A 25,183-nucleotide genomic window follows, 5' to 3' on the forward strand; every position below is an offset into this window, starting at 1 on the left:
CTATTTCTTCTTCACAAAACAGCAACCGCAGCAGCAGATAGAGTAGGCTAGTTCCACCAACAATTACACCAAAAGTAGAGAATGTAAGTTTTAATGCTGCAGTAGTTTCCCTCTCTGCTGAAGAAGTTGTATTTTCCTACATTTGAGAAGAGTTGCATGTTCAGTATAACTTAAATCTGCGCATAGAGAAATTACACAAGTTATCCATGCTAAACAAGGTTGTTACTACTCTTGGTAAATGTGCTTTGTTATAAAAGTGAAGGTAGATAGAAAGTAGGCAGGCTTTTGATCCATTTGGTATATTGCCTAATAGCAATATGCTCACCTTACGCGACAAACTTGTCTAAATATCCAGCTGAACTAATACATTATACAATATAATCAGAGTTTTTATGGGGACAGGGATGACAGGCAGGAACTGGGTGTTAGTAAAACAGGGATTAAAACACTCAGTCTGACAAACTCTATTCATTCAAATCACACTGATTCAAAGCTCTCACATACAATGGACAAATGTGCTTAAAAACTAAAAAAAAAATTATATAATAAATCTCTATGATGACATACCTGGATGAAAATAAGTCCTCGACTGTAGTGTATTACCCATAGATCAAGACTCATATTCACACTAACACCTAAACGTGATTACATTTCTAATATTCTGATCCATTTTCCCACTTTATACTGTACATCTATGTCAAAGCTGAGCAACAGCTTAGCTCTTATACATCCTGTAACTTGTCATCAAGCCGGATGTAGGTTTATTCTTATGCTTGTTATGCTCCTTCTTCAACATGGATTTACGTATAGCTATTTTCCAGTTCAGCCTATGTAGAGGCCGTCTGTGTCTGCAAGAAGCTCAGTGTTTTTTTTTTCCTCCAAACGCTTGTAGACTAAAGCATCAGACAGCACTCGGCAGATGTTCCCCGGCAGCTTCACATTCTGAACTCTGTTGGCTTGACAGCTGCTGACCGCAATTTCAAAAAGGACATGCTCTAGTTCAGACAGCGACACTGGCCCAAACATAAGCCACTGGATCAGGGGTAGCACAAAATCAGAAAGCAATATCATTGCTCTGTGGTGCTGGCAGTGCCACGCTGAGAGATCTTGACGTCCGATCTTTCCACAAATTCTGCAATAATCTGGCTTGCAGTGATCGAGTTCAGCTCAAGTAGTTCAGCTCCATTTTAAATCTACTTCCTTTCTGAAAACAGTGTTATATTTACACTCCGTGTTATGTCTTGGTATTGTTTGTTCATCCATTAGTTCATTTACTTCATTTAGTGAGTCTAAGTGCCAGATCGTTTATAGCATTACACATAAGGGAGGCAAACACACAGAAAAGTTTGTTTGCATGTTTTCCCGAAAAGAAAATCAAGCAGAGAGTCTTCTTTGCTGTGAGGCCACCATGCCTTTCCACCACTTTCTTTCAATAATCATTGTAATGAAAGTAACATTTCTAGCGCAGTCCACAGTGACATGCAAAGCATTTCATAAGTTAATTTTCCTGCAGCCTGTATTTATTTACATCTAGTAGTGGTGGTGATTCATATGTGGTTGTAACATTAATTTGTTACGCTAGAATTATAAAGCTACAGCAACTTTACTTTAAAGGAAAAGAGCCAGAGCCTACTTATAAAATAGGTCTTCCCCTCCACTGTTACAGGGGAAAATGTTTTTCCCTCATGTGACTGAGATGAAACATATTTCCCCCCTAGTGTTTGTGTGATTCATGTTGACTACTGTAGTATGAAATAATCCGCTCAATCTCCTGTCAAAGACAGACATGGATCTACCTTGTAATTTCAGGAGGTTGTTCTCAAAATGTAAAGGTTCTTGAGAGATCTAAACATAGCAGCAAGGAATCAGCCCAAGCATCAAGAATAATACTGATGCATCATAGATAATACTTTGGTCACAGTGTGTCTTTTGCAAAAGGGCAGATGTGATTTTGTGTGATTTTTTTGAGGATTTGTGTGAATTGAAAACAAATAACTTTCGAAGACTTTTGCCTTTGTCCGTATGATATGATCGGCAGGACAGACCATATAAAACACAAATTATTGAATGAATAGAACCTTGCAAATGAGTGGACATTTCTTTAAGGAGGCCAACGCCATCCAACTTTGAACACTTCCAGATGGCAGAACAAAGACTAGAACATCTGTGCAAGTAAGACCAGCAGATGTAGCATTTTTTTTCCTTTACATCCAGGACTGCACTACTGACATTTTCTTTTCTTACAGGTGAAATGACAAAAGAAACCCTCCATATTTATGATGCATCCTCCCAGATGATATCATCTCACCTTGTTTATTGAAGTTTAGTGCATAAAATTGCCTTTTATTGGGGCAATGAATTCCAACTTCATTAAGACTGAGTGCGGTAGTAGGACATCCTTAAACGCCATGTCTTCTTGTTCCACCTGTGACAAAGCCAAGTGACCTGGTGTGTGGCCTATCTACAATTAATAGATCCTCCGCATCCTACATCAATCTACTGAGTCCTTTGTGTGTACTTCATGGGGCTTTTATAAGCTCCTCCTTCCTCAAACATCAGGATTTATAGGATCAATTAGATAATTTAGTGTTCAAGCTGCAGGGGATGCAGCGCTTCTAAATCATAGTGATTAATACACAACCATATGAAAGGCACAAATGAGTGCAAACAACATGATTAATTAAAAAAAAAAAAAAAAAACTGACTCATACAGACATACGTATGTATACTTATGTGTAGATGTGAAAAAAAGAAAAACGTATTGCACACATGTCAGCATTTTAAATGGACACAGATATTGTCCTCACCATGACCAGAGGTGCCAGCCCCACATAGTCTCTCTGAGTTGTGTAGATCCGCATTATGCCCACATCCTTGACGTTCCCAGGCAACTCTAGACGCCAGGAGATCGTCTGACTCTCAGCCTGCTCTGAAACGTCTTTCGGCACAAAGTCAAGCTGTAAAACCTCCAGAAGACCCCTGTTAGAAGATAAAAATTTTAAATTACAATATGCTTAGACAAGTTGAAGCAAAACTAGGTAACGCTTGCTGAACAGCCAATCTGGCCACAAGTGTCTATTATGGGATAATGGCAGTAGAACAAGTGAAAGAGAGTCAGTAAAATTACTCAGTAAAGTCATAGGTCTAGTGCAGAGCCTGACTTTCTGTACGTGTATTGTAAATATAGGACATGCTGTTCGAGGTTTTAAATTTACTAGTAATTCAGACTTATCAAAAGCAAAACTGTGGCTGTCTATATTGCAGGGAAATTCGTTTTATTAATTATTGAACTGAATGGAATTGAAATCAAGTGTTTAATGTGGCGAGAAATAAAACATGAATAAGCAATTCAGTTAGTGTCTGCCCAAATAAAGTTCAAGTTTTAGCCGCTAAATATCTTTCACTGCGGTGTTTATTTGAAGAGCAATAAGTGTGAGTTTAAAGATATTGTTAGCACCATTTTCAAAGTCAATTTAGTGTAATGTTAGGGATTATTTTGTTCAATCTACTGTTAAATTACTAGAGTTGATCCAGGTTAAATAACCAAGGCCTACAGGTGCCAGCTCAATCATTTAGCAATCCAACCGAAACATGCTGAATATTTTTTTAATTAAACTTCTGGAACTGTCATATTTGACTTTTTTATAAAATGCTGTCCAGTGTCAAGAGACGAGAGCAGTTGAATTTAACAGTTGCAGAAGGAGCTGAGACATGGAATATACTCTCTCCTGGTCCTTGGAGGAGAAATGTAAAATATTTGCAAAGACATTTAGACACTGCCTATAAAAATGAAAGAAATAACATTTGCTCCGAATTTCATGCCAAACAAACTGTGGAGTTTGAACCAAAGGTAAACGTAATACAAAAGAGGTCTCATTTCCATCAGCAGACGGACGAATAAGGTGAGAGTGTGAAGGGAAGATTAAGTGAGCTGGTAGAGACTTCAGCCAAGTACACTGGTCAAAGGATTGTCAAAGAACTGCCATTTGATGTTATTTGATGCTGGAGAGAGTGTGTAGGCAAACCTGCCAGTAGGAACAGATCAAAGGGAAAGTCGAGCAGACTGTGAAATGGAGCTGTGGCACTTTGAAGTGGAGGAAAACTTTGCATAAAGCAAAACAATGAGCGTCTATATGGCCTCAACTCACATTTAATTACGGTCACAAATGTTGCAATCAGCCGCAACAAGGACAAACACAAGCATCCACAGTTTATCTCATATGTACATATACAAATATTCATGCTCTATCAAAAGGAAATCAAGGACTGATTGCTGTGTAGTAATGAGTGAGGAGTAACAGAAAAGAGGGCATTATGAGGTTATGTTTGGTGTACTCTAGGACACTGATGAAAAGGCACGTGAGTGTGTGTCCATCCATAAACTTCAGAGTGGTGTTTAAAGATTAAAAGTGCGTAGCACAGACATTTATTCCTTTAATGACCTCCATAGAAGGTTACTTGATCCGGTGGTGAACTTCATATGCCAAATGTACTTTACAATTAGACCAAGCTAGAAAAAAAGTAATTCTACTGAGATATTGTATGGAATTAAAGCAAGTCTATAATCTGTGTCTTTGGACCTCTACAACATGCCTGAGGGCATGTTTCTTCTGGAAAATGTACTTGAAAGCGTGAAAAATAAAGCTTGTTCCACTAGACCTATTCAAATGTCCGTTTAATTTCTTTGACGTGGTCCTTGTCTTGCCATATCTTCTTAAATAAGATGGACTAAGAGCAAATGATTCGCACCGCAACAGCTGTGAGAGGGTGTCCGTGAGAGGGAAACAGAGAAACATAGAAGGGGTTAATGCCCCTATTTCCTGGAAATCCGTCTGTTAGGGGGGGACTTTAAACCCGTGCACATATCATCACTTCAAAGCACAGTGGTGGGAGAATGTGTGCGTGTGTGTGTGTGTGTGTGTGTGTGTGTGTGTGTGCGCGCCTGAATGTGCTGCATGCGGTGTCCTGGTGGGAGCTCAGTACAAGGGACACGACTTGCAATATCTCTCCTTCCTAATCTCCCCCTCTGAACGTGCAAGCGCTTAAGCCTGGATAACGTAGCCGTGATTATGGATGATTACGGATAAGTGGGTCGGACCGACGACGGGTGGTGTGTGTCTGCGTGGGCGGGAGGTTGCTGGGCAGAGGTGGCTGCTGGTGTGTGCCACCGCCAGCATCAGGCGACACTGATGAAATCAACTGGTGCTTGTCTGGCAAAACAGGCAGAGAAAGTGCTATGAAATTTATATTCATTTACTATTAAGTTAGAAAAAGCAGAAGCACTTCAAAAGAGCTTTGATTTATTTACTGCTGATATTTTAATTTCTTATTTACAATTTATTTTAGTCACAGTGAATTCTGAGAGTAAAACTGGTGATCCTACAGGATGGAGATGATAACTCATGGGACAGAGTTAATGTTTTTGAAGTGATAAAAGTTGAACAACTATTTGAATCTAGATCAGATGAAATTTAAAAAAAACATTATACAATAAAAAACTGGGGATATAGATAGAGAGATTATTATTATTATTAGAAGTAGTAGTAGTAGTATTATATTTGAGATTTCACAGTTATATGAATGTGGAGAGGAATGAAGAGGGTACAAGATTCAAGGAGGATTATATATTTGAAGATACATTTAATTCAATTTTGCTCTATTTTTTTTGACTTATTACTATTAGGTACTATAACAGATTCAAATCTGTATATGTGTGTTTTTCTGAGGAATGCAAGGAGACACTGGCAGACACTGTTGTGATTTTGTCTGTTTCTTTTGTGAAGTAGCTGAGTTACATTAAGTCAAACTAAGTTGATTTTTCAAGAGCTGTGAGCCAACTGAGAAAACAGGAGGCCCCAATTATCAATCTTCTATTTCTGAGCATTGCTGTGTCCAATTATCAGCTTCAGTGCATCCTAGTAAAAACAAAACACAGCCATACAGCTAGAAATAACTAAAATCCAGGGTTTTAGGATTAAAAAAAACACAAAAAAAACTATTCTAAAATACTCACATGATATGGTTGTTACTGCAATGTCATCTTAATATTCTGTAGTTGTCAGACCCTGACTTTAGAAATGAGTGGTAGACATCAAGGGTTTTGTAGAGGTGCTCAGGCAATCCTTAAGGATTCTTAAGGATTTTTTTTTATGTTTGAAGAATTTCTGCATGAAATAGGATCTGCAAAAGGCGGAGCGGAGATTTTTTCGACATACACATGTGTACTCTCTTACCTCTACTGCCGGAAGCAAGAATAGTACATGGAAACTGATGCAGTAACAGATTCTTTTGCACAGATAGAAACTAAATTTTGTGCACTTGGCTGCTCCCCGTCTGTGCACCAGCACAAGAGAACAAAGCCACAAATGATTGCTTTTCCTCTGGAGAAGAAATCATTCGTATTCAATTTGCCCCTGCTCTGTGACGAGATTGTAGAGAGAACGCAACATTGAGGATATTTTTTTCATGACAACTGATCACATTCCCGTATGGCAGCTACGGGGGATTATTGAAATCTCAGAAAATAGAGGCAGACCTCTTGCGCTGTGCACATGTACTGTGCATGCAGGGTACTGACCTCTTTGCAGTGACCGCAACCTTCCTGTGGCAGACAACAGAGACAGTGTTAGGGGTCGCTCCTCTGCCAGGCTCCACTTGAATATCCCACAGCGCTGAGTCGCTGGGCCGAGCTGTGCTGAATGACAGACCTGCTTTTACTGTTGCCCTGCAGCAAAGAAATACACACATACGTAGTACAGTTAGTGCAAAGCTAATGTCTCATTAACTAACTCAGGTTTCTTGTGAGTTGTGTAAAGTAAAAGAATAAAGAGAGCCTCATACATTGTACTGCTGTTTCTCAGTCTTTTCTTACCAACAAACAACTGACACTGACACTGTACAATACAGTCTAATAATGCTCTAACACTGAAAAGAAATATTTGACATGTGACCATGTGTGTCTTTTGTATCAGCGGCACTATAACAAAGCCAGGCTTTTGTAGAAGATGTGTGCCATGTCGTTGTATCTGGTGCCTGCTTGTGTGTGTAGGAGGGTAGTAAGGACTGTATGCATTTGTTTGCAAGAGCTTGTTTTTTTTTTCTGTGTATACAGTACATGCACATGTTTTGAATGTGTCGGTTTGTGTGTTTAACTGTAACACATTGTGCTTAACGAGGTGAGTCGCTGTAAGACTGACGTGTAGCAGGCTGCCGGCAGACTGAGAATTAGCAGGGGTATTTAATTCCCATTAGCCTGGGGAGAATTGGGAATCAGTTAATCAGATGTCTGAATCAGACACACACACACACACACACACACACACACACACACACACACACACACACATCAGTCTGGGAGGAGAGATAGAATGCTTATTATAAATAATGTGAATGGACCGGAACGTCCTGGAGGTCCAACAATCACCAAAAGCTCTTTATTTTTAAAACAGACATCCCACTGATAAGTTTTTGCATCAAATATCATTTGTCAGGGTCATAGAGAAGTTATAACACTCACAGGCTGAATAGTAAAATGAGGGCTGGTAAACTCTTTTGATCCATTGTTTAAAATGCACCGATTCTCTAATCGGCACGCACACAGACACCTAGCTACAGGGTGGGAGCCTCACGCGTTTCCAAAACAGGCCAATTTCCTCATGGCGAGGATTCAACTAGGTGCTGGTAGCCTTCCAGAGGGAATTCAGCCTTTGCTTACTCAAGAGCCTCACTCAGCTCCTGCGGAGTTGTCAGCGGGATATTCATGCAGAGAATAATTGGAAAAACTTCAAACCTCAATAAGTAGTTCTATTAGAGCTGCAAAATGTGAATGCCATTGGGTTTCAAAGTCCCAGAAGCGATCTCTAGATGGCGTGTAACATGCTAGAAGTATGCATCTCACAAAAGGAGGACAGTGGCCATGAAAGGATGCTTATTGTCCACAAAAGCCAGGGTAAACACATTCACAATACCATTAAACCCCCGTCAACTGTCTCATCTGTTGATACCAGGAAAGACAGATCCACACTTTTATTCTGTGTACCCCTGTCATCAGCGAATTCAGATGCAAACGTAGGTTTTGTAGTACTTTCTAGCAGTGGCCCTCTAGCCCATCCACCTCATGGTCTGATAGTGATAGATTTCATTTAAGTATCATAATCACAGATTGGCATCATTTGAAATCACTGCAGAAACACTTTTTTTTTGCATATTTGCCGTCCAGTAATGGTTTAGAGAGGCAATCTGCTATTTTTCAGCAAACAATCCGTCTCTGTTTCTGTCATAACAACCTGTTGTTTGTCATTTCAGCCACAAATCAGTCTTCAAATAGCTGAAAAACATCAAAACCGACAGACAGAAAGACACACACACACGTACAAAATCCATTCATGCTAGAATAAGGGTCAGTATGCCTCCACATTTTCAGCACACACACACACACACACACAAGTCCAAGTACATAAGCTTGCAAATACTGATTTGTAATCAAAGAGCAACTAGACTAATCAATAACCACTGAGACTGAGGTCAAGGTCAGAGTTGTTTGACAGACAAAATACAGTATGCATGAGTGCACGTACACACACACACACACACACACACACACACACATACATACACAGAGACAGTGCAATTTGTCTTTTAAGCAAACTGGCAAGCCGACCATTCAACCTGTGCTGGATAATGATGGAGGCATACTTGTGCAGAGACCAATTTCTGGATCAAAACCTTGTAGCCAAAGGCAAAATCTCCACATTACATTTTCATTTACAATTTCAATCATTGTTAAAGACACAATAAATACAAACATTCACTTAATCACACAGATCAAGCAGGCAAATCAAGATAAAAACCTAATTTTGGAAAATGTCAGTTGTCGTTTTCTTAAATGATAAATTTTGTGATTTCTTCTTTTAAAAAAAGAGATGACAGGTTATTTATATAAAGATTATTTTTGCATATCAGACTACCAAACTACCTGTATCCACAAACTAATTTTCTTGCTGCTTGTCCAGATCAGCATCACAGTGACAACAGCACCTGATGACCATCCTCCCCAGGGGTGCAAACCACTTCAGCTTGAGTATGGAGGAGCAGTAACTCAGTGCCAGGATCTTCCTGGATCACTGGGTTTCTCACCCACAGACAGACAAGAGCCTCCCTGCAGAGAAACCTCATTTTCGGGCACTTCTATCCTCGCTCTTTGTCAGTCACCACCCAGAGTTCACGATCACAGGTGAGGGACAGAATGGATACTGACCTGTAAACTAACAACTCCTCTCCATTGTTTTACCAAACTCAATCTCTTTTAAAACTGTGAAAGCTGGGGAGCTCCAAACTGTGTTGTTTCAACCAACAGAGTTGGGAGCAGATAACACTGACAATGTGTTATGTGTGGGTGCTTCATTCAAAGAGAATTAAAATATTCTGCTGATAATTCACTACTTTATATTTTCATTTTTTGACGGTAAACTCTTTTGTGTACGATGAAAAATGTGCAATGTTGCTATTTCTCTGTCATTTCTACTTCAAAGATTGCAAAATCTTTGACAGTCAATTTAATGAAATAATTGTAAAAGTAGTGTGTTTACATGCTGCCTGGGTGCTTAACAGGTGGGTATGATGGCCTTTCAAAACACACACACGCACCACACACTCGCACACAGATTTACATGGTTAATCCTGGCAGTCAGTCCAGATCATCTCTACCCCAAAGGGTTAACCACTTGATTCATTTTCAATCAGGGCCACAGATTATCTGGCCTAACCCTGCTGGAGTGGACTCAATCTTGGGCCAAAGAGTGAAGTAGAGCAGGGATTTCTCCCAGGAGGAATAAATCACTTTGCCAAGCTTCTCAGAGCTAGCCTTCCACTTGGACTCAGTCCCCTCCTCTTGTCCAATCTCATTCGGGATGTGGCAGTGGGTCAGAAATACACAGACTGAAATTGCTGACCTGACTGGAGGAACTTCAGCAGTACGGTCAGTGAGCCCAAGTTTGGGGAATATCGGGAGAAGAGGCAGCAAATCCTTCCAAATAGTCAAAACAACAGCAGATGTTAAAGGTTCAGTGTCGCACTACCAAATCTTGTTCACATAATTTCAACAACGCTAGCAGAGCCACATTCAGGTCACTGGGTCTGTGTGTTTGTGTGTGTGCAGGCATGCTAGTGTTCATGGGTAGTGAGTCTGATATTTGAGACGAACACTGGGATTGACCGACAAACAGCCACAGGTTTAACTGTGTGTCCTGTGGATTAGTACACATATCTTAACATTTCTCCCCACTTGACTGCAACCCCACTGCAGATTATATGTTTGCAGCATGATATCACTAAATCATGGGATTAAGGAGAAATGTTTTCTTGCATTTCAAACAAAACCATTAAGCTCAGTGAAGACTGGAAACACAAACCTCACTCTAACAGCTTTACACTTTACTGATCTAAAACAGGCTGATAAAAACAATTTTACTCCACTCAGTGGCATGCATTAAAAGGCAGCAAGTAGAAACTTTCACAACAGACTGAACTGTGTGCTTCGCTGTGACAGGGCTGCTTTTATATTTGGTTCACTTTTACCCAAAGGAATCAGGAAGATGTTAGTTATTTGTGTTCCTGCTCCATTAAATAGATGCATTATTTATGAAGTCATACCCAGAGAACCTTGTTGAAATGTTAGCGGGATGTTGAGATATGAAAACCGGTGAATCATTTGCCAATTATTTCCCTGTTTATGGATGAGTGCTCTCCATAACTCCCCCACTAACTGAGAAGCTGAAGTAGACAGGATATAACATGTCAGTAATTTATGAAGCCAGTGAAAACTGGCAGACAACACAAGTCATGTTGGCGCTCAAGCATTTTACTACATGGCCTTGATGGCGAGCTCCATCAGTATTCAAGTGACTTAAGTAACCATTTAAATGCATGGAGCTTATCCCTCATGAAGATGCTCAAATATACTGTACATCACGATGGTTCAATTTGGTTTCAGTCTCTTTTTCTGCTTTACATGTTTCAGTGATAATTAAATTTTATGCGACTCCACATAAAATCTTGTCTCTGCAAACTCAGCAACATAATTCAATTTTATGGGAGTGAGATTTTTCACTAAATACCTTCTTGCTTTATTTAGTTATATAGGGCCCAAGTGTGATGTTGGCATACTTACTGCACTTTGTGTTTTAACTGTTTTAGTTTAATATTTGTTTATTCCATACTGAAAGGGCAGACACAGGCTTACAAAACATCGAAATAGCTATCAAAATCTGGTAACAACATTACCACCATGCATGTACAACAGCCAACAAAATGTAGGAATAACTTCTATAGAAAAATACACAAATGTTAAAAATGTCAAAAACATTTAATATGGCAACTTTTTCTCCACTGCACTATCATTACAGCTTTTGAATGAAAAATGTGTAAATGCCATGTTTAATTGTCAGCATGGCAGACTGCAATCTCAGCTTGCAACTTGATTATGATGTACTGCGACTTGACTTTCCCTCAAGAACTTAAGACTTGACTTCAGATCTGCAATGACAGATTTGAGATTCAATTTGGATTTATCTCAAACTAGCACAGGCTTGGCTTGGACGTGTTCCAGAAGACCTCAAAACAGCTCGGCAATCTACCCACACTATCAGAGGCCAGTGAAGGATTGAATACAAGTGAATGGGTCAGTATACAGCAGTAGCAAAGCTGAAGAAAACTTATTAAAATTCCTGCAATTATGAACAAGTACTACTGTAGAAAGGTTTTTGGGGTTTTTTTGTACAGTGTATGTATAAAAAGCTCCCCAGAATTTTGTGATATTGGTGTTTTTCAATTTTGTCTCCTGAATTTTGGGAGACACACTTATTTGCTTTGTTGTTGAGAGTTAGATGAGAAGATCAATACCGCTCTTATGTTCGTCTGAGAAATTTAAGACTACAGGCAGCAGCTGGTTATCTTAGCCTGCCTCTGACTGAAGATAACAAAATCCACAAATCAGCACCTCTAAATGTCACTAATTAATATGTTATATCTTTTTTGTTTTCAACTGTAACTACAACGAGTGGTTTTATGGTTTTACGGGGGGGTTGAGTGCCAGACTATTAATCAGGAAGGCACTGCACATAAACCCCCTTTAAACCACATCTGCTCATCTAACTCTCGTCATGTAACCAAATAAGCAGACTTCCTAAAATGTCAAACTATACCTTTAAGAGCACTCTGATGAAAAAGGAGGAAGATCTCTCACCTGAGTGTGAAATTTTCCAGGGTAGATGTACTTGCTAGGAAGACATAGAAGGTTGCCACATTGGTGGTCTTCAGGGGTTTGGAAGAAGTCTGGATCACCACGGCACCTCCGAGCCTCAGCCGAAGGAAGGTGGGATTGCCTGGTGGAGTTCTGAGCAGATTAACACTTCCTATCCGCCTCATGGGGGTCCCTGATCCCCGAGAGTCTCTTCCTCTTCCCACCCCTACACGTTGCAGGCTATCCTGTGGGGTACACTGGCCTGTCTGGTCCCTCCGACTCTGGAAGTAGACCTCCACAAGGTTCCCCTGAAGCCCCTTAATTATTTCGGTTTTCCCTGCTTCTCTGCTAGAGCTGCCTGATCGGCTAGCTGAACTGAACCAGGCAGGTTCTGGCTTCAGCTGTGCCACACAAAATCCACCTGGAGACACCAGGCATGCCCCGCGAACCTCCCTTGTCTCCCAGAAGGCATAAGCCGTCACACAGTGGGCTTCCTCCTTTGCCTTGACTTCACCACTTTTCCTCACATTATCTTCTCCAGACCCCATCCTTTCTTGCCCAACAGTGATGTTTTTTTCTGTGGGCATGTGGAAGAGGATCTTAACGACAGGAGACGAGGAACGGACCTGGCGGACCAAAATGACCGGCAGGATCGTACGCCCACTGAGGAGCAGGTCTGGAGGAATCGGGGCATCTACAGTCAGGGGGCCGAATGAAGCGTTTACAGCTGACTGGAGGTTCCCAGCTCCTGGACCAGTAATGAGAAAAGTCTGAGTCTGAGCCTTCAGGGTGGAGTTCCCTGACGGCTCTGGACTGTCCTGCCTCAAAAACACGTGGTCCACATTGAGGACCTGGAAGTTGACAGTGGGATAAACTGGAGATGGTATGGAGGACGTTCCAAGGTCTTCAGCAACCTTCTGACTCTCAGCAACTGGGAAGGGGGAATTTACAAAAAGAGATTAGCACAGTTACTTCTTTACTACTGCTTCAAATCAGCATTTCAGTGTTAGGTGTCAATTCTGCAGAGATACACATATTTCTCACTTACAAAATCAGTCTGTTACTGTAACTCCAAACATTTGATGGGGATGACAAGAGGATGAGGGGTTGAAAAAGGGATCACGGCTGAAGAAACAAAGCTAAGGGTTGAGGACAAGGGATGAGCTGTGTGCAAAAAGGGTCGACTGGGCATCAAAAAGCTGCTAACAGCAGGCTGATCATCTCAAGCAACCGAGGGTGGTGAGACTGAGGGAAAAGGCAATGACTTGATGATGCACCAAATATGGCCCTTTTCCCAATGTGGTTCCTGCATTGAAAAACAGGAAAGCAAAGAAAAACAGAAATGGTGTTTGCAGTGGAAGAAAGTGATATCTGAGACAAGCAGGAGAGAGGTGTTAGGCACGTCTGAATAGGCTGGAACAGGAAACTGAATGAATTTCAGGTGATTGTAATGCTTTCTCTTAAAGCTGTGCTACGTGACGTATTTGACGATCTGTACGTTTGAACTTCAGATGTCTGTGAAAAATAACTATAAAGGCAATTACTGTATCATTACAAGCATTAAATTTTAGGACCATCCAAATTGCCGTGTAATGACCAATGTGGACTGATTTTATAGTAGTTTTATGCTCAGCACATTTTGGCTCACACTGAATTTCAAGCAACTGTAAATCCTAGCTATTCCCGTCTCTAAAAGTTGAAGAGACCACTCACATTGTCCTAAGCAAACGACTGCATTTAACAGTCTAATGATGGATGGCACTCTGGAGTGATGGAGAAAAAGACCATGGAACAGTGTAATTTCTATTGCATACAATGTAACCAGATGGTAACAATTATGGCAAATCCACAGGTTGCTCATGAAGCATGTTCAGCCAAATGAAACTCTGCCACATGGTCACTACTGATAAATTACTCTATTTCAGGGAATTAAACACATCATATTCTTCACTGTAGTTATCGTTTCTAGCACTAAACACAAGAATATTATGTGTATAACACTTATGTGGTATCCTGTGCACCAGTGGTCTCAATTATACTTGGCCTTTAACACAAATTACATTTTCCACTCTCTAAATACAAATTCTACAAAATGAAGTAAAGGGCCTAGAAAATGCAGCATCTGAGTAGTAAAAAGCCTCTTGAAACTTCCAGGATGCTGTATATGGCAAACGTAGTGCAAAGCAGAGCCCCCCCCCCCCAAAAAAAAAAGGTCTTACACATCATTCTTTTCTAACTTTCAAACCATATTTCATGAATACATCTATATGTAAATCAATTTTCTTCCTGAAGGGAAAGGAAAATCTATGAACAAAAATAAGGATGTCAGAGTTGATATAAAAAATGTAGTATTGAGAAAAGCACACAGAAAGCTGTCTTATACATTTCAGAGATCAGACTGATCTTGTAAGGAATTTCACATTAAAGGCCAAATAGATACTGGCTGGTACCCATCATTTCTCCATGATATCTGCAGACTGAAGGCAAACCAGAGGTAAACTGAAACAAAATGCAAAGGTGATTCAACTGTATATTCATTTTTTTTCACTTCATATTTGCTGATAGTTGTTGTTACTGGTGTTTGTCTACAAAAAGCCCTTTTGGAACCTGTGAATCAATTTTTATTGCATTTGGTGGACAAACAGGCCCCTTGGCCAAAGATCAGATAATTAGATTTTTGTGATGATCCTGATCTGAGTATTCCCCTTTTGTTATACAAATTATTAGATTTTAGGAAAAAACAATTTTTATTAATAGAATTAATAATTAAAACATAATAATCAAGGGACTGATTCCAAATCCTAGCAGGTTTTATACAGTAGTATTTAGTCTAAAATTGTTACAAATGTTGATTTTGGTTTAAGTTCGAAGGTTAGAAAGAGCTCATGTACTGCAATGAACCAGCCTGTACTGTCTCAAAGTTGTAAATCCATCTTCTTAAAATATATCCTCATACTAAATGGCCCCCATCACGTGACTACATACAGCAGGTCAAAGCTATTCATGGAATGAAGAAGACATAAAGAGGAAAATAATTCTAAGCCTGGTTCAAAAGTCATGTCTGCAACATGTGTGATCATAAAACGACTCGGAAAGGACATAGTTCAAACTGAGATTATTATAATAGATAATGCTCAAACACTCACATGTTGATGGCAAATACTAGTCTGTGAGACAAATATTAAAAATGAAAAGGTTTAAATGGTGCTTTCCTAAAATTCTTTGGTAAAAGTAAAATTATAAAATCACACTATTTCTGTCTTAATTGAAGCCTCTGATCTGAAGCTCAAAATTAGCGCACTGCTGATCAAGTATCATTTATTGATTAGATATTCATTTGGTGAGTCCTGGCTGGATTCCCCGAAGTATCTTGACTTGTCACATTACAAGAGAAATTAACTATTTGAAATATTTAAACTACTATCATAAAAGGTTAGTTCAATCGCAGACAGGCTCGTTTTCATCTGTGACTGGACTCAAAGATAAGGCTGCCATGCATATTCATGCATCCCAAGCACAGAAGATATCAAAGGATGAACTCTATCACTTAGACAAGCATTGAGAACAAAGCTACACAGCTGAGTCCTCCAGTAGCAGAAATACAACAGTCCTATGTACTGTATGTATGGTGAAAAACACAAACACAGATGTCATGTGCAGATATAAAACCAGGCAATCTCAAAAAGTGTTTTTTTCCGCGTATCTGTATCACATAGAGGCAGACAGCTTACTGTGACTCCGTAGCTTCCAATGCAGGTTATCTTTAAACAACCAGAGGAACAGCTGTGCAACCCCCAGCTTCAGGCCTCTTTAATCCCACAGATGCACACTGGAGAGCATGCTGTTACTTTCATTTAGAGAGAGGGACAATATAATGGACAGAGGCCATGGGTAGTAGCCAAAAAAAAAACCCTCAAAAACAGAAAACACAACCTTATAGCCTCAGAAAACCAGTCACCTGAACACATCATGCAACAAAATGGTTTCATAATCCCAGTGAGAGAATTTTCTGAGCTGAATTTACACAACTGAATAGTCTTTTAGTGGGCCAACTTAAAGTTTGTGCTAATAACAGCGTAAAGCAAAACAGCAGTGTGCTGTACCATTTTGTGCATATTTGAAATCATGCCCTAGTCATGACTTCAATATGGGGGGGGGGTATAAAACAAATCTGGTATATGCAGTGTGTGTGGGCGTTTAGATCATCAAGGCACATAAAGGAAGATATGTACTCATTTCATCTTCATTACTGTTCACCAGTAAACACAGCTGAAGCCTTTAAGCTACATCCAGTCCAGTTATCTTCATATATGAAAGGGGGGTTTACATCTACACGTTCCTTGAGGTCTGCCCCAGCACAGATGGGGCAGTTCACCGAGGAACAAATAAGCGCAGAGACTGTTCGCCACGCACCAAGAAGCAGTCATACATCTCACCTTTAGCGGCTGCGAGGACAGCCACTGCGACAACGGGGAAGAAGGAACGGAGCGGAGAGTTGCGCATCATTTCAGCAAAGTTTCCAGCCCCGGCCGAGCCACTCTGCTCCGCGCTCCGGTGCGCTCCGAGGAAAGCTTCGGCGACTGTCTGCACTCGGCTGAAAGACAACAGACCATTACATTGTCTGGTGTCCGGTGAAGTTACTTCCTCCGACTGTAGAGGATCAAGTGGGGGGGGGGAAAGAAAAAAAAAACAATTTAAAAATTTTAAAAAATTACTGGTTCACTTCCTTATCCACATTAAAGCCTCTTGTTGTTGCGTCTGCAATATTCCCCTTCCCCTTCGGTTTCTTTAAACTGCGAGAGGGATGTTTCCCCCCCGGTGGCACGGCTCTGGCTGGCACGGTAGGACAGCAACAGGCACGGCTGTTCCCATGACAGAAATCAGTCTACATGTGCCGTCGGTCAGATTAACGAGACCCACGTGGGTAATCGCCGGTAGGAGAAGAGCTGCGCGCAAATTAAATGCGCATGAGGTCAAGGGGATCAATGGTTTCTCCACGCGTCCTTTTAATGTTGATTTAACAAATTAAGGATATGATTCTGGGCTGAAGGGCGAAAGCACATGGAGGGAAACATCATGAAGATTAACAGTAATAGACCTGTTGTAAATAAGAAAAATAGTCGTTCAAAAAGTCGCTGCTATAAATAAAAACGTTATCTCTTATTCTACTTATGTGCTTTTACCAAAAATGAATGAGTTTCAAAGTCTTGAAAAAAAAATCACAGATGTTCACATTAGTTTTAGGTTGTTGTTTTTTTTAGGGGGGGGCGTGTAGGTTTTGCCAGCTGTCGGCTGCATATTCTCAGTCCACGGCATCACATGGGATCATACTTGGTTAGTAGGGTGGAGCAGATGGATGCAGGGACTATGGCTAAAGCCTTGCGGAGTCACAGCACACCATGCATTTGGTAGCATGGTACAAAGGATGAGCAAACACTCATGCGAACTCCGCTTTAGTCTCGTGTGACACCTGGCAGACTACAAAATGTAAATGTGTTTATTGAGAATTTGAGACCATCTCAGACATGTGGCCACACAGTATTCACAGATATGAGCTTATTCTGCTTGGAATCAAATGAATTAAATTAAGGGCGTAATCTTTTTCTTTGCTTGCAGGCCACATTTACTTTTTTTTTTTAAAATGTGTATCGCTTCATCAACATTGACCTAAAATTTCAAACACTCATTATGATGAGGTACACTGAGCATCAGTGTGACTTCAAAGCCAGAACTGAAGTAGCATGGTGTCTTTTTGCAGTGTGCCCCTTCTAAGAGCGAGCCGGAGGGGATGCAGTCTAAACTCTGTGGCATCCATCCACTGTGGTTCTGCACAGAGACATCGGACTAAGGGCTGACATCAGATTTACGGGAAAGAACAGGTAGTGGGTTTAAAGAGCTTGGTCAGATTTTTTTCAGACTCTTCTCCACTCTCCAACATCCCACTGAATACCTGTTCTCTGAAACAAATATGCTTTACTGACAGAATATGTCAGTAAAGCTAAATCCACTGTGCCCAGCGCCTCGGTGCCTGTTTTACTGCAAGGTGGCACCAGTACCAGGGTGACAGCATTATTCATGCAGGAATCATTGGTGAATAAACATCCTCTCTCCTGACAGCAGAGGCTGATTAAAATAAATATATGCCTTAGACATCAAACATGAGACATTTAGGGGTCTCTAAATGCCACTAAAACTTTGAAGAACTAATGGAGTCTGTATTATCTCAGGAGAGGAACTTGATTTTACTTTACACATTGCTGTAGTGTTTACAGTACAGGAATAGAACATGCATTGCAATTTAAAGTCACTGAGCTTTATTGAAGTTGTTTTTGGCTGGATGTGATTACTAAACTGAGTCAGGAAAGATCTCCAGAGCTCTGTTGTTGTTCCATAAATGCAACCTGCTGCTGGTGCTGTTACAGAAGACGGAGGGGTGGTCTGATGCACCAGGGGTGACTCTATTACTGGATATGAAACTGCAGCCAGGTGGCCCAAATGTTTTCGGAGGTCATTTGTTGTGGCGGAAATTGGTTCAAACCCTGTAATTATTTATTAATCTTCTTTTTAAATAGTCGGCTGTGCCTACTTGAGCTGAAAGAGATAAACAGCAGGAGAAGTTTCCTCATTCAGTACTGGTCAGAGCCAAAGCTTAGCCGGGGATTCAGGAAATAGACCATTGACTCTTTTTAGCCACACTAGCAGCGTGACTCTAGGGATGGTCATGTTTGATGGTCTCCCCATCCACCACTTTGGTCCAGAATGAAAATATCTCAACAACTGTTGGATGGATTTCTGTATAAATGTGTATAGACATTCATGGTCCCCAGAGGATGATTCCTAATGACTTTGGTGATCCTCTGACTTTTCCTCTAGCGCCACCATGAGGTTGACATTATTGATTTTTAGTGCCATGTAATTGAGTGCAGATATTTGTGTCCCCCTCAGGATTAATTGCAGCAATTTTCGTGCTCTCCTGACTTTTCCCCCAGCAACATCATCAGGTCAAGATTTTTTAATTTGTCAGATACTTTGTTCAATGACCAAATGCCTTCAACAGGGATTTGAAGGTAGACTTTGTGTGGACTTTGTGTTTAGTGCTAATTGGCAAATGTCAGCACTCTAAGCCGCGAAACTAAGATTGTGAGCATGGTAAACATTATGTCTGCTAAACATCAGCATGTTAGCGTTAGCGTGTGGAATCTTTAGTCTTGTTGGATTGCAACTGAACTAATCCAATCCGATACACTGATTCAGATTTTGGCTGATATGTCAGCATCAAATAAATTATATTTATTTGTGCCATGTCTTCCTTGCCACTACTCTCTTTGTACCCTATAATGAAATCACACTTTCTATTTAGATGTGTTCCTACTTTTTAACAGCGCCAATGTTTACTTTGTCATGCATGTGTCACTCATATGCGAAACGCAAATGCTTGAATTTTGATAAAACTGACTGGTTTACACTGATCAATCCTGCAATTTTATATCAAAACATGATGGCAAAAGTAGTAGAATCTGCACACCCTTCCTCGGCTCCCCATCTGTTGAAGAGGATTTTGAATGTGTGTACCTCTCTGCATAAAACATCAGAACATGATAACGTGGATGATTCAAGCTGGAAATTGAAAATACAGAGGTATTATATACCAAATGAAAACAGTCAATAGAACAAAATGTGTTTTAAATGATACTTTAAACATGCTGAAAAAAAATCACATTTTAAAGCTGTTCAGAGTAAAAAATTGCTTCCAAAGAACTAAGGAACGGTAATAAATAAATAAATAAATAACTGTGTATGAAAAAAGCAGGACAGGTTATATCAAAGATCACCCGAGGAACCTTTCACCTGGAAGAGGAAATCCAGATGAGCTATGGCCAGCCTGTGACTACTCAGTGCAGTCTGGGGTCACCATATGATTAGTAGATCTATTAACCTTTACCGACAGTAATCCAGCTCAGTGATGGATATTGAACTACAGCAATGTTCCATCTTAATATCTCTTTAATACCTCTTATTACTCCCCATCAGCCAATTGGTGATAAATTAACTCTCATCAATCCATCAGATAGGGATCAGGTCCACTCAGCTCAGTTGCATTCCAACCAGCGGGGGATCACATGAATAGAATGGATGATAATAACAACAGAAAAAGGGGATTCAAGCACCCCCAAGACAGTTGGAGCCATGAGCATTTATGAAGCCCCCTGAATGGAAATCATGCCAATGCAAACTGCTTGTGTATTCTCCCCTGTGATCTGCAGTGAGTGCTGGAGTCCAGTCTCTGAACACAAAGCTGCTGTTACACCTGTGTAATAACACTTGGCACCACAGCCAGCCAAGGGGCAGCCGGCCAGCCAGGCAGCCAGTTTTTTCAACAGTCGTGGCGCTAGAGCTCTGAGGGCTCTCCAGCCAAGTCGCGCCCTGTGCAGGTCTCCCACTCCAAGCAGTCTAAGCCGAAGATGAATCACCAAAGCAAGGCCTGGGCCATGGCTGCTTCCCTTCCCTAATATTAGCCATCATTCTTCAGCTGATGACGAATGAATGCTCTTCTTAGAGCGTGGCTGCCGGGAAAAATCTGTTCTCCACCTCTGCCGGATCTCTCAAATTAGTTACTAGCCAGGTGGTATATCCTCCCGCCGACAGTCTGCTCTCAGAGCCCCATGATCGACAGGTAAGAGGCTTGCCTTCAACCACCCACGGGGAAACGCATTAAAGTTGGTGCGGATGGATGGACACAGGTGAATTTTTCAGTGGGATCTAGCTTTTTTGTTGAGAATTTTCTCAACACCTGAGTTGAAAAGGGAATTATTTAAAACCTACTGTACAGAGCTCGAGGTCATATCACAGCATCAGATTGTTATTTTATTGCTAATGTATTCATGGATGTTTCTAAATGTAGAATATGACATGTAATTGACATTTTAAGCATGTAAAGAAACTATTTTCATTTTATGTATGCAAAGCTGGATAACCAACCAGGAAAAGCTGGCAACTGGCCCAGGGTCCCAGACCCTCGGGGGGCCTAAAGGTTGCAGGTCCACTGCGCGGCAAGTAGTTAGTAGTAATTTGATTAATTGCAAATTTGTTTTGCAATTATGTTTGCAACACTTAAGCACAACATTAAGTTAAATAACATAGGCCTTAAGGCAGTTCCTGCATTTTTTACCAGAACAGGCCCTGTCTTGTGGAGTAACCCCGAGTCAAATTTTTAATACTTTTATTATTTCAGTTTCTTTATGAGAAAAGAACACATACCATTTTTTTCCGAAAGAGCACATGTGCATTGATGAGAATTCATCCAATGCGAATTACTGTTTCACATGTTGTATGTTAAAGCGTTGCTTTCCCATTTAAATATCTGTAAATTGCATCAGCTTACATCATTTGAACCTATCATGAGCAAAATGTCCCTAAATTACATACTTATATGTGAAAAGTAAACCTGTGAAATGGTGTGCCATAATTTCACATGTGCTTTTTTTGGTAACTAAATTAACTTGTGTTCAATCATATTACCGCAAACTAACACCCAAAATTAGCCTGGGGCCAGCACAGGACCACTGGTTGGTGTGTGGCACCTAGGAACGATACAGTATAATGAGGCTACCGTGCTTGCTGTGTACATTATGGTTAGTTGTAAGAGAATACATACACAATGTACACAAAGTGAGAGAAAAGCTGGCTAACTAGGGGCCCAAGGGCCCTCAAGCTGGTTAATTCAGCCTTGTATGTATCCATCGAAGGATATATAACACATGTAATGAAAGCATACGGTTATTATATGCAAAGCAATATAGTACCACACACAGCCCCCCTGAACCTCTCTACAACACACCTACTCTATGAATTCACTGAAGTTTTAAAAACTGTTCAAGCCCAGAGACTTGAAAAGAAATCCCCAGCTCGCCACATGACAAAAGGTCTCTCTGTATATCAAAGTCAAATTAAAATATTTTACCTGGGTGATCCCTGCTGTGATTTTGGAGTAAGAGGGTCAAATGGACATTGAGTGTTTAACTGGCACTCTGAAGTTTTGTGAAAAATTCAGAGAGGCCGGCAGAAGATGGATGTCTCCTTGTGCCCCCCTCCGGTGGCACGGGAGACAAGATGAAAGCGAGTGACAGAGAGGTTACAACTGGCAAGAATTTTAAACATCCATTGGCCCCTCAGGGACTCCAGAGACTTTACAGCTCAATATAGATCTGTTGGATAGCGAGGGAAAATAAGGGCAAGAGTGAGCCGAAGAGAAGGAGAAGGGGAGGAGGAGGTGGATAGGGAGGAAAGAAGGGCGGGAGGGGGGTGAGGGAGGGAGGGGAGGGGAAGGACAGGAAAGGAGGAGAGTATAGGGCAAATATATTAGAAGCAACAAAATAGACATTCATTGATTTACAGATTCAATCTCCTCTCTTTCTTACCTCCCTGAGAACAGAATGGGTGTTTCAGCATAACCCTGCTGAAAGACTGCAGTATTTTCTCACTGTGCTCCTCAGTCTTTTCGGTTCTTTTCCTGCTTGAATCAACATTGAAATTAAGCAAATGGTAAAAACAAATATCCACGTAGAGGATGGTATGAAAAAAGGAGGAGGAGGAAGAAGAGATTGAGGGGACTTTTTCTCAGGTTCAGCCCAATGGACTTTTTATGATGTGGAATTTGGGGTGACTGTGACGTCAACATTTTTTTTTTTTTTTTTTTAACGAGAGACTTGAACACATCTCTGAGACCTATAAGTTTGTCACTGTTTTCCCTCATTAATAAATTACAGTCTTCACAATCGCATACTGTCACTGCCCAACTGAAAACCACTGCTGCCCTCCTGAGGATTGCGGTGGAATAGTATGAAAACAGCGACAGGTCTGGCAGTTGTACAAACACCAATATGTGACTGATATGACAAAAGATAATATAATATAATATATTTTGGCTGACGTTTTAACTGGCATTTATTTCATGCATTTTTTATTTTAAAGAATAATTCAACCCAAACACTTATAAATGATCTCCTTAAGTAATATTAAATAATAATAATATAACACTACCTCTTTTATGGATATAGTAAGAGAAAATAGAGAAAATATGGCACATATGTTTGCACTAGCAACAGGCTTGAGAATGTGTATCTCAGAACAGACTTTCATATCTCTTCGTCCATCAGCAGTAATCTAGGTATAATCAGTGCTTTATGTTTAATAATCTGAGGGGCAAAGGATTCAAAACAGGAATACCCGATAATATGGTAAATTTGATATGTTAGAGGTTAACAATCTGATTGAAAGTATTACCTTAGACACATAGTAGTTTGTACCTGTTACTGTAGACTCATTTACTGATTAAGACCGTAGATTACATGTTTGTCAGATCTGTTATTTCTTATTGTAGGCTTCAGAAATGTTTATTGTTAATTTATTAGATCTCCAAACTCATTATTGGACTCAATTCTGTACTGAGCCCTTATGCTGACTCACTGTAGTTCACCAAGACTGAACTTTTCAGGTTCCTTCCAGTCAGAAAGTAATGGATGAGAGTCAAAACAGGCAGTGACAACCTGGTCCATCTGTTAGACTTCAAATCTCATTTAACAGCACTTCTGTTTCCTCTTGCTGCTGCTTTGAAACCATGTCTGTCTAATGCCCTGTGAATTTGAATCCTATGTTCTGGCCTGAATGACAGCTCACAGTATCACTAGACCACTAAAACAGAACTCTGCAAAAGTTAAATAAAAAGTGAAATTGAATTAATATTGTTAGTCATCCTTTTATTTTCATTTCTTTAGTGAGTGTGAATCTTCACAAAGAATTTCCTAAAGCTGATTTAGGGATTTTCTATCCAGGCAACCACTTGTTTTAGCTGATTTAGGACATAATGTTGTTTCTACTGATAAGCCTTCTGCCTATAAGATCCACTGATAGTCAGTCAAGTCCCCGTGTTAATTTATTTGACAAGAAGCCATGACACCGTTGTGTCTGATATTGATCCTTAAAAAGCAAACCCAGGTTATATCAGTCAAACATGTTCATCATGTCAAGTCCAAGTAATTTGTGTGACACCGTGATAATGAAAGATAAAGTCCAGGATAGCCATCAGGCAGACCCATCAGTGCAGGATATACAACCAGACTTCAAATAAATGTTTATGAATTAATTATAAAGCCTTAAAACTTTATCATTATAATCTGATACCATATTCATCCATGTAAGGAATAAAAGAATGAAAGTGTTAGTGCAGACTGACTTTGCTCTGTGACGTATAATAAACAGCTGAAGGATGGTGTCTCTTCTGGTATATACGTCAGAGTCTCTAAAGGCTTCATATTTCCCGCTGTGTTCAAATAAGGTCAAAATCTGACCTGCTCCCTTCAGTGAGAACAAACTGAAGATACAAGATACACAATAAACATAAACAATGCTTTTCTAAAAAATATCAAATTTAATTTGGTTATAAAAGTTGTATTTTTTCACATGCACACCCACACACAATTAATAACCATAAATACTGTCCGATGATTTCTCTTTTCTCTTTTTTTTTTTTTTTTTTTTTAAAACTTTGATTCACAAAGCAAGCACATACGGTGGACCAATACATCTGATTTCAAGGACACTATGGAGAATGCTTGCAGTCATTTACAGGGAGAGGAAATCTCAGTGCACTAAAAAAAAGGCTGTCGTAAAATCAAGTAGAAACATTTATAAATTACCTACAAATGGATTAAAAGTACAAAAGAGCTACAGTGTTTTCGAGACACTACACCCACTCACAAGTGAATGATTTGGTATTGGGACACCATGTTATTTCAGCTTTGTGAAAGACTGAATGAGAAACCATACATAAACAGCTTTGGAACAAAAAATAATCACTGTAAACCTAATGCCAGACAGACTCTTCCTACATTCCATCTTGGCAACCCTCTCTTGTCATGGCATTTCATCAGTAATATTAATAAATAA

General features: G+C 40.2%; 1 protein-coding gene across 2 annotated transcripts in view; it reads right to left on the reverse strand.

The window, feature by feature from the left end:
- Window positions 1–17,153, reverse strand: part of si:dkey-1d7.3 (transmembrane protein 132C) — a 30,614-nt gene extending 13,461 nt beyond the window's left edge. Inside the window, exons 1-5 of one of the 2 annotated variants that reach the window (XM_040158333.1) lie at window positions 16,962–17,153; window positions 16,675–16,832; window positions 12,242–13,169; window positions 6,578–6,724; window positions 2,808–2,979 (exon numbers count right to left, since the gene is read on the reverse strand). In XM_040158333.1, the coding sequence (XP_040014267.1) occupies window positions 2,808–2,979; window positions 6,578–6,724; window positions 12,242–13,169; window positions 16,675–16,832; window positions 16,962–16,975 (1,419 nt within the window). In that variant the 5' untranslated portion in view covers window positions 16,976–17,153. Of the gene's footprint in view, window positions 1–2,807; window positions 2,980–6,577; window positions 6,725–12,241; window positions 13,170–16,674; window positions 16,833–16,953 lie in introns of both variants that reach the window. The other variant, XM_040158334.1, reaches the window with a different exon arrangement.
- Between the last annotated feature and the right edge of the window lie 8,030 nt (window positions 17,154–25,183).

The sequence above is a fragment of the Xiphias gladius genome, chromosome 20 (assembly GCF_016859285.1).
Source record: "Xiphias gladius isolate SHS-SW01 ecotype Sanya breed wild chromosome 20, ASM1685928v1, whole genome shotgun sequence".
Taxonomy (NCBI): domain Eukaryota; kingdom Metazoa; phylum Chordata; class Actinopteri; order Istiophoriformes; family Xiphiidae; genus Xiphias; species Xiphias gladius.